A 10438-nucleotide genomic window follows, 5' to 3' on the forward strand; every position below is an offset into this window, starting at 1 on the left:
CATCACTACATGAGATGAACTCTCTCGCAATCAGAAGCAATTAATTAAACCATTCTTATCCATCATACTCTCAAATTAGAAGAAATATCATTTAAAGAAGGTTAGGGCAATATCATGGTTAATTACCATAGACGAAAAGTACAGCTTTAGTTCCTCCTACCCTTGAGTCTTGCTTTGGTTGCGGTTCATCATCTCTACTGATTTCCTGTTTGCAGTGCCACAAAAACTGATTAGCTAAGAGAAAGGTGAGAGAAAGATTAAAGCAGGTTGGTGGCTCAGCATCTCCACATTTCGTTCATGATTCATGAAAGAGAGATCTGCAGGCTAATTGCACACCAATTTTCTCGAGCGTTTTTGAAGAGCATCTTGAAATTTAAATGAGGAAACATTTACCATTTCGTTCAGAGAGCTTGGTTTCTTCTTTATTTCTTTCTTCGAGGATGCAAAAGAAAACGTCGCTTCTGGTCAGTGTCTGGTGGGACACAACACATCAAACCCTATGAATATATATATATACAAGCACACCAATCCCTGCTTTTCCCCTCTCTCTTGGGACAACGACCTCTCTATCTGTAATATACCTGCTAATTTTAAAAGTCAACTTGTTTCAAAACCTATATTTTATATCGCATATTATTTCAGACATGACAAGAATCATTACTTGATTGCTATATGTACCATAATTAAAAAGTTAGCCAGTATTCATGAATCCTGTCAAAGCAACATATATACATATATATGATTTGTTTGAAGTGTTATTCAATAATATATTAAATCAAAATCAAAGCCTTTCATATACATCGCGTTGTTATCTTTAAGTAAATCTTTATTCTTTAACAAGAGAAACAACAAGGAAACGAGTGGCATCTAGTTGTACAAGTAATTAATTTTCTGGCTTTCTCCCAATTCCCAAATATGAACGCTCTCATGAATGTACTTCACTTTATTAATTTGTTGACTCGATGATACAGAGATATTCCAATGGGCGATGATCTGGATCCAGTGCCACTCTATCTTCTTTTTAAACTCTTTTTTCGGCTCAGCTTTGTACTTGTTTCATTTGTTAACTTGTAATCCTCCAATCACCTTTTTTTCTTTTGGGCTTTTAACTCGTTTTTAATCCTCCAATAATCTTTTTGCCATTTAATCTAATGCCCATTTCCTCGCCTTGTTTTATTCTTGAACGAAGAAATTGAGGTTTTGAAGTGAAGTTTCCTTTCTGGCAAAAAAAAAAAAAAAAAAAAAAGTTTCCCTGATACATTGAAAATTTTTAAACAAAAAATTAATAAACTTGAATATAATTTTTAGATAAATATTTTTATTAATTTTAATATAAATTTTACCGTTAAATAATAATTATTTTTAATAATTTTTATACATATTATTAATATCTCATTAATTTTATCAATCTGTAAATTTTCATTTGAATGTTTCTAATAAAAAACTTCAACTATTTCTCTTAAAAAATCCACTTAAATCTTGCACGAATGAAAGAGTTAATATAAAATTGCACATGCAGCACCCATCTCAAAAACACTTTGATAGAGAACTAGGATTAAATGAATAAGAGTATTATTATCATCTCAACATGTGCTAACTTGTCCACTTCCTTAATTTTCACCCTTTTTTTTTCTAATTATTTTTGTTTCATCAAATACAAGTTTCTTCAATAATTTAAAGAGATTTTAGTCTTTTAGAAGGGCTTTTTTGAATTTTTATTATAAGAAAAATGTTTATATTTGAGAAACCCTAAACCTAGGGGTTACCATTCTTAGAACTAACATGTTTCTTAGAATACCCATTTTCATGGAGCTCTTATGCACCACATAGATACCTAAATTCACCACTCGACGCTGCCAATAACCAGTAAAAATGGTTGAGTTTGTCTCTGTTCAAATTGTTATTAGCCAGCCATCCACCACTGACCTTTGTTCACCACCTCCACCACCACCACCTAGCTCAAGAAGTAACCAAAAGGAAATGAGCACCATGAGATGCATGGCTGTGCTCAGTGACTTCATCCCTGCTGAACTCTCAGCATAGAAGAATTCTAGTAGCCCAAACAATGTGAACATATCATCCAATCCAAATAGATAGAATATTGGTATCCAAGCCAAAACACACTCATTGGCAGAGGCTGAATAGAATATACCATGTTGTTTTGAATGGATACCGATTTGCATCCTGTTTCTACAATTCCAGCAACTGCCATGGAAATGGCAGAGAGAACCAATCCAACCCCAATTCTTTGAAGATATCGAATTCCAGAAGGGATTCCAGTTATTTTTTGAGCAATTAGGACGAAAATGCAGTCATAAGTTGGGAAAAAAATGAACACGAACACAAGGTGTATAACCTGGATGGAGGGACCAGACATCTTAAAACCAAGGATACGAGTGTCCATGGTTGCGTTTTGTTGGATGGTGAAAGTTTGGAGTTGAGCTAAACAAGTATTCATGAAAACAGTGATGAATATAATTGGAAGCATCCAAATTAGTATATATGTAACCTTTTAATTTAAATTAAAAGCTGGATCTCTTGATTGATCCTTTTATTCAAATAATATGTCATTTTTTTCTTCACAAGAATGTTAATGGATAAGATATAACGATGATAGAGTATTTTTCATTTCTAAATTTTTATATTATATTTATTTTTATATCCATACTCAATAGATATTTTAAGTCTATTTTCATCTCAGAAGTATTTAATAGGTATTAATAATTCTCATATGTATAACTTTTTTTTAAATAAAAACCAAAATTTAGTTTTTTAGATTTTTTATTTTTATTTTGTATATTTAAATAATTTTTTATAAATATATATTAATATATTTTTTTGAAAAATATTTTAATTTTAATTAATTTAAAATAATAATTTATATTATTTAATAAAAAATTATCTACTAAATATATATAAATTTATATTTAAGATATGAGTGTGAAATGAATGCTATATTATCTGTTCTCATTCTTATACTAAAAAATAATTTAAAATTATATTCATTCTCATTCTCATTCTCATCCTCATATTGCAATATTCAATCTAGTTTCTATTCATATAAAAAATCAAATATCCTATTAAATATAAACAAAATTGATATCTTATATTCAGATTCAACATATATGTAACATCATTAATGAATGCAAGAAAGTTTAAAAGTTGAAGCCAATCTCCTTGGGTTAGGCACAAGTAATTTGAGATTCAGAATAAAGTTTTTGTCATGGCCATTAATGTCAACTGACCCAAGCCTAGCCCTCATGGTTGAAAAATGTATAGAATTTCAGTTTCTTATGCTCTTCCATAACGTTCAATGGAGTCTGGAACTGGTATGGGGCTAACGTATAGAGTGGGTACCAGACAACAACTGCCAAGATATGTCAGTTCTACACAAAAAAGAGTTATGTTCTACCCTCTTATTTTTTTATTAAAATTATATTTAATATTTTAAATATAAAATTTCATAAATTCATTTAAAAATTTTACAAATTTGACTTAGAAAATTTCGTTTCGTCTCGACCTTTTCCATAATGAAACGAAAGTAACGAGGGAGGGAGAACATATACATACTACATTCTAGATATAGCGCGGTCGGCCACACTACATCTACTTTCGGCTATTTCTTGCTGCTATTATCCAGCCAGTACTAAGAGAGATTAATTAATTCATTAATTGAGGTTTAACAAATTAAAAAAATAATTAATTGAGGTCATTGTCCCCACGCATTGCATGGCCTTCACGTGGCTGCTGCCAAATATTAAATCTTTTGATTATAGCTATATTTGCCAAATCCGCCTCTCTTTATCTTCAACATTAACAAACTGATCACCCCATCCTGCAGTTCATGGAATACTAGAGTTTATTAATCAGGGTATGGAAACAGGTTAATTTCATGATAAGAGGTTGAAAGTGTTGGGACCCCTATACTCTTAGCTTTATAACGTAGAAAAGGGCTCATTCAATTATTGAAAAAGTTAAAAGATGAGTTTCAGTGTGTGCGTGACTGCGGGGTGATCTGACCTGTTAGTCGGTGCTTGGTTTCTTTTTGCTTACTGGTTGTGGATTTCATTAAAGAATAAAAAAGCTTTGATTTGACACTACATTTATCCACACCAATACTGGTTGTTAATTTCATGATAAGAGGTCGATACTCTTAGCTTTATCACCTAAAAAAGGACTCATTCAATTATTGAAAAAGTTAAAAGATGAGTTTCAGTGTGTGCGTGACTGCGGGGTGATCTGACCTGTTAGTCGATGCTTGGTCTCTTTTTTCTTACTGGTTGTTGATTTCATTAAAGGATAAAAAAGCTTTGATTTGACACCTATCCACACCAATATTGGTTGTTAATTTTTTTATCCTTTAATCATTTAGGTTTTCTTGTTCTTTTTTTTTTTCTTTTGAGTCGGTGATTTATTGTCAGTAATGGGAAGAGAACAGAAACAATACTTCAAAACTTCAAACCGTTTTTTGCTTTTTTGTTAGGAATCTGAAAAGTCTGTTTCAAGTGAAGAAGAACAAAAAGAAGATTACAAGGACAGCAAAAAGGGTGTTAATTGAAAATAAAAAAAAAAAGGAAAGAAAAAGATGGGAGAAACAAAGAACCATCAATGCCCACCGCCACCGCAAGTGGTTGTACCGCCGGCTGCGTTTATGTTTGTACCGTCGGCTGCGGTTGTACCGCCGGCTGCGGTTGTGGTTGTACCGCCGGCTGCACTACCGAATGTTGCGCCTTCAAGGGGACCTACTTGGCCTCCCGCTGAGCAACCCCATCAGCCTCAGTGCTGCATCCACTCCAACCCTTCTCGGCGTCAGTTTCTTTTTTCTTTTTTTTTGGCTCTGTGTAAAAATGGTACATTAATATTCGTAAGTTACTCGGATTCGATTCGAAAAAAACTCGAATTCGGTTCGATTATTATAGAGTGGAGCTCGAACTCGAGTAACTTAACTTATCGATCGAGTCGAATTCAAGTTTTTTATATCCGATTCGAATAACTCGTGAACCTAATCGAGTTTCTATATTTAAATATATTTTTATTATTTTAATTAATAAAATATTTTGAATCCGAGTTTGAATTTGAGCATGAATAATCGAACTCTTTTCGAGTATACGAATCGAGTTTATTTTTACATATTAATCGAGTTTAATCGAGCAAATTCGAATAGCTCGAATTCGATCATAAATCGATTTCGAGTTTAAAAAATAAAATTCGATCGAACTCGAATCGAATATCGAGTTTTGAATTGTGAATCGAACTCAAATTTTTTATTATTCGATTCGATTTGACTCAATTACGCATGTGTGATCAAATATTTACAGTTAAATTTAAAACGAAAGCTGACAAAAGTTGAAGATTTTATGCTAAAGTTGCTTGCTTTTTAGTTGGTATAACTAGTATTTTCTTTTCTTTTACATGTTTGTACTTGGATGGTGAAGTTAGAAGATCAAAGGGTTCTCTTTAAGAAAAAAAAAATTTTTTGTTTAAAGGTTTTGAGATTTTTTTTTATGGGTTCTTTCCAGTGAATTCTTTTAAAATAAACTTTTGTTTCATTTGTTCTGATTTTCTTTTGATTTCATTTGGTTCTGTCACACCATTTCGTACATTTCAATGCCCTTCACCTAAGCTAGGATAAGTCTGTTGTTTGCTTTTAGTAACTAAATAATTGGCTTTAGCTCAACCATGTAACTGAAACTTTTTAGGATTAAAATCCTTTTCAACTAATCTCACAGAATCAACTTGTTTAACAGCTCAAGCGCTTTTCCTGGCTTTCCAACACAACATCGTGAATCTTGGAACTACAGTCTTAATTGCAAATACTTTCGTGCCTCGGATGGGTGGGGATCATGTATGCTTTATGACCCGTGTAGATTAATGTCAACACAATAAATTTTTTATGGGATTGATGCCCTTTTATATCTTGGTCCTCTGTTTGCTATGAACAGGGTGATAAAGCCCGTGTTATTCAAGGGTTGCTGTTTATGTCAGGCATTAATACTCTGCTTCAAACGCTTATTGGCTCACGGCTTCCCACAGTGATGGGTGCATCTTTTGCATACACCTTACCATTGTTGTCGATCATCAATGATTATACTGATGAGGCCTGCGCATGTGAGCATGATGTATGTAAACTTTAGTAAGATATAAGCAAAAGTAATAGGAACTGACGAATTATAAAGTTCTTTGTGTTATTGATGTCAATATGCCTGCTTCGTAGAACACACTTTTTCCTTCCCCAACTTGAATTTTAGTTCTTTTTTTTTTGTTCCCTTTTGAGAAAATATTTCAGTTGTCTCCATTATTTGCGGTCTTTCTGATTATATCTCAGGTATCTCCCAATTTACAATGTTACTTGTATAGGTTATAAGCTGAAGCATCCTTGGTGTTCTAACATAATATGTGTCATATAACTAAGTTGGTGTATTTGCTTAATAGATTTGCTCATTGTTGGTGTACTCTTCCTATATCCCTTATTACTTAATGACTATGATCTGGGTGCTTGCTTGCAGAGGTTTGTCCGTGGTATGAGAACGATTCAAGGATCACTAATTGTTTCTTCCTTTGTCAACATCATCCTTGGGTATGGCAGGGCATGGGGGGAGCTGACAAGGTAATGGTGAATGTAGTTCTGAATATCAGTTCATATGACCTGTCTTATTTATTTCTTGCAGCTCGTTGCCTGCTTGTCAGTTATGGCTTGAGATGTGTGATCAGTTTGTTATCAAGTTTACAACACTGATTTTTCTAATAGTTTTCTCTTTAACCACCTTCTCTCTAGATTCTTTAGTCCCATAGTCGTGGTGCCACCGGTTTGTCTCCTTGGTCTTGGTCGGTTTGCAAGAGGTTTCCCATTGGTAATTCTCTTTAAACGCTTTTGTGCTTAGCTGCGACTGATAATATACTGATACAAACTGCTATTTGATGCAATTAACTTATGATACAGTTAGGTAACTGTGTGGAAATTGGCCTGCCTATGCTTATTCTGCTGGTTATTTCCCAAAAGGTAATATAAATTACCAAGTGTAATATCTCATACTAACATTCTTCTTTATTAATTTGACAAGAATACTTGTTTGCTGCAGTACATGAAGCGCATCCATTCAAGGGCCAATCTTATACTTGAGAGGTTTGCTTTGCTTTTTTGCATCGGAATTATCTGGGCTTTTGCTGCAATCCTTACTGTGTCTGGTGCTTACAACAATGTTAAGACTGCGACTAAACAGAGTTGCCGCACAGATCAATCTTTCCTAATATCATCTGCGCCTTGGTATGGTTATGATGTGCTGCTCTGCTTGTTTGCTTGAGTTATAATTGATTTCATAAAAGTCCTCCTATGACTCATTACATCATGTTATTGTTTCTAGGATTAAAATTCCATACCCGTTTCAGTGGGGTACGCCTATATTCAGGGCTAGCCATGTTTTTGGGATGATAGGTGCTGCTCTTGTTTCGTCTGCAGAGGTTTAGTCACTTTCTTAGAAGATTTTAATTGTATTTTGTATTTTGTATTTTGTAAGTTCAATGTTTTGGTTTCACTCGATCCAATTTGAAACTTTAGTCTACTTAGACTTTGCTTTGTTTTAGCTTGGCTTAAAACATTTTTTATGTACATTTACCTCATAGAATCTGAATTTTAAATCTGCTTCTCTGTTCATTTTCTCACTGAAACAGATAAATCAGCTGCTAATGAAACTTTCCTAAACTTTCTGTGACTTTCAATGCAGTCAACTGGAACATTTTTTGCTGCAGCTCGGCTTTCTGGTGCCACAGCCCCTCCGGCACATGTACTCAGCAAAAGTATTGGCTTGCAGGTTCTTACCTGGATTGCTGTGCATTGCCTTTTGGAACTTATTCATCAATGATTTCTCTAAAATGATAAACAGTAGTCCTGAATCTCTTAATATTATTTTGTCAATGGTGAAGATAACTTAGTCATCTTTTTTCTAAATGCAGGGTGTTGGTATGCTGCTTGAAGGGCTTTTCGGTTCTCTTGTTGGTACTACTGCATCTGTGTAAGGAAGCATTGCTTCTTTAAAGAGAAGTTCCATTCTATTTAGAGTAGTTATTAACTGTAGAAAAGCATCACTGTCTTAACTCTCATCTGAATGATATTGCAGTGAAAATGTTGGCCTTCTGGGACTTACACATATAGGAAGCAGAAGGGTGGTGCAGATTTCGACCGCTTTCATGATATTTTTCTCTGTATTTGGTTTGTTTTTGTACTTTCTCATTAATTGGATTGAAAATTTTGCCCTATATCTATCATGTTCATACTTGATTGTTTAACCTTACATCTTTCAGGGAAATTTGGCGCATTTTTTGCTTCTATTCCATTGCCAATATTTGCTGCCATATACTGCATTTTATTGGGCAATGTTGGTGAGTGACTCTTTAGACTGTAGCCATGGTAGTTCTTGTGTCTGATATCCTGTTTTCTTTTAATGGGAATTTCCCTCTCCTCTTTTCCTTCTTGATGCAGCTGCTTCTGGAATCACATTCATACAGTTTGCAAATAATAATTCTAGGAGAAACATCTATGTTTTGGGTCTCTCTCTATTCCTCGGGCTATCGATTCCTCAATACTTTGTAGCAAACACAACTTATGATGGTCATGGACCAGTTAGAACAAATGCTGGATGGGTAAGTTACGTACTGCGATCGTTTTGTTCTCCATTATCGCTTGTCACAGTCTAGTCAATTAGAAGCTAATTTATTGAATAAGGCTCTGAAGGATACACTGAAAAGGTAAAATAACTAGATTTTAACAGAAACCAGGCCCGCATAACAATTACAGTTAGATATATATTTTCTTGTTTATTTGCTTCATCTGTCTGATATACATCCAATTACAATGCATGCAGTTCAATGATATCTTGAACACAATCTTATCATCATCTGCAACTGTGGCGATCATTGTTGGGACTGTGCTCGATAACACCCTAGAAGCAAAGCATGTGGATGATGAGGAGTTCCATGGTGGAAACCCTTCCAGTACAGCATGTGAGATGTTAGAACCGAAGAGTTCTACAGCTATCCCGTCAGACTCAATGAATATATGCCCACCAGGTTTTTCTTAACACGGTACATTGTTTGTATATTAGCTACAATACATTGGCATGTGTTAAATCATTTTCAAAACTGTAACTGTTGGTCAATTTGCGAAATTTTAATCCTCTACCGCCGTAGTCTTGTCGCTTTTCATGGTAGTTAAGTAGTGAAGTGGTTGAAATTTTTTTTCTGATTGATATTCAACTGGGTGAGAAAATAAGAGTGAACTAGTTAAAAATATATTAATCCTACACACTTGTCATCTCTTTCTCTGAATTCTAATGTAGTTTATGTTCTACTTCTTACCTCTCTAAACCGTGTGCAACTATAGTCTTCTGTTCACCACACCATGGAGCAGTCGACCTTGTTCTTCTAATTTATCTTTGCAGCAATGAGTTGAGTAATATGCAAAGTTATTTGCGACATGGGAAGCATGGGCTGAAGAAAATCATATATAATTGTACTAGCCCAAGGCCCACCCACAAGCATGTGTTAGAAACTGAGCCCACTACTTATCCAAGCAAATCTAAGTAATCCATTTGTAAGAGCCACAAGTCGCACATTGCCTGGGAACTTTGGTTTTATGAAAGACCTGCAGGAAAGAGCTAAAACATTTCAACTAGAGAAAACAAGTAATAATACCTCTGAAGTGCTATAAAGAATCAGAATTACAGTTAGCCACATAGTTCTAGTTCTACAATTACCTTAGATCCTCTATTGATAACATAGTTGTTTTCTTTTGTTACTGTCCTTGGCTAAGGTCAAAGATCTTTCTTTGCATTTCGCTGATGCTATAGGTTTGTAGCCGCCCTCTAGTGAACCCCGAATATTACTACCTGCTCCTCTTCTTCGGGTCCTGCAGATTTATCCCACTCGTACACCCATTCAGATGCACGATAACGAGAACTTACTTGATCATCTAGGCTTTCTGCCAATTATGAAATCAAGCAGTTCAAGTTGCTTTTTAATCCAAGGAGGATCATTGGGATTCAGCCAGCAAGCTTCACCGGTATCTTTGTGCTTAAATCTGGCTGCCGTGGATTTTTCTTACTTTTCCTATTGTCCCACCATTCAAACGGACTGGAAAAAAAATACTTGCCACAAGAAAATTTGGCTATCATACCTCTTCATGTCAGCCATATATGTCTGGATATAAATGTAGTAATGATAGTGAGATGAATTATTGTTAAAAAATAATCATTAAAAATATTAATCTAAATATATAGTAATAAATTATTTTTATATATTTTAATGTTAGTTAACATTTAAAATTTTAAAATTTTTTATTAAATATATAAATGATTTATTATATAATTATAATAATGTTACGTGAAAAAATTTCTAAATAAAAAATGAAAAATGTAAATAACAATAAAAGACTAACTAAGCAATA

At 34.0% G+C, this 10438-nt stretch overlaps 1 protein-coding gene across 2 annotated transcripts; it reads left to right on the top strand.

Annotated features, from left to right (window-relative positions):
• Positions 1 to 4506: 4506 nt before the first annotated feature.
• LOC149513021 (nucleobase-ascorbate transporter 3-like) lies at positions 4507 to 9291 on the top strand. 2 transcript variants are annotated; one of them, XM_089749180.1, is made up of 14 exons: positions 4507 to 4808; positions 5748 to 5845; positions 5943 to 6119; positions 6507 to 6607; positions 6776 to 6851; positions 6941 to 7000; positions 7080 to 7264; positions 7362 to 7458; positions 7722 to 7808; positions 7951 to 8009; positions 8115 to 8206; positions 8299 to 8376; positions 8477 to 8637; positions 8859 to 9291. In XM_089749180.1, the coding sequence occupies exons 1-14, from the start codon at positions 4586 to 4588 to the stop codon at positions 9072 to 9074; spliced, it is 1710 nt and encodes a 569-aa protein (XP_089605306.1). In that variant the 5' UTR covers positions 4507 to 4585; the 3' UTR covers positions 9075 to 9291. The 2 variants fall into 2 exon arrangements, with proteins under 2 accessions (XP_089605306.1, XP_089605307.1); XM_089749181.1 differs by lacking the exon at positions 4507 to 4808 and adding an exon at positions 5426 to 5486.
• Positions 9292 to 10438: the final 1147 nt, after the last annotated feature.

The sequence above is a fragment of the Durio zibethinus genome, chromosome 20 (genome assembly GCF_047325235.1).
Source record: "Durio zibethinus cultivar Kanyao isolate XHJ-2024 chromosome 20, ASM4732523v1, whole genome shotgun sequence".
In the NCBI taxonomy this organism is placed as follows: Eukaryota; Viridiplantae; Streptophyta; class Magnoliopsida; order Malvales; family Malvaceae; genus Durio; species Durio zibethinus.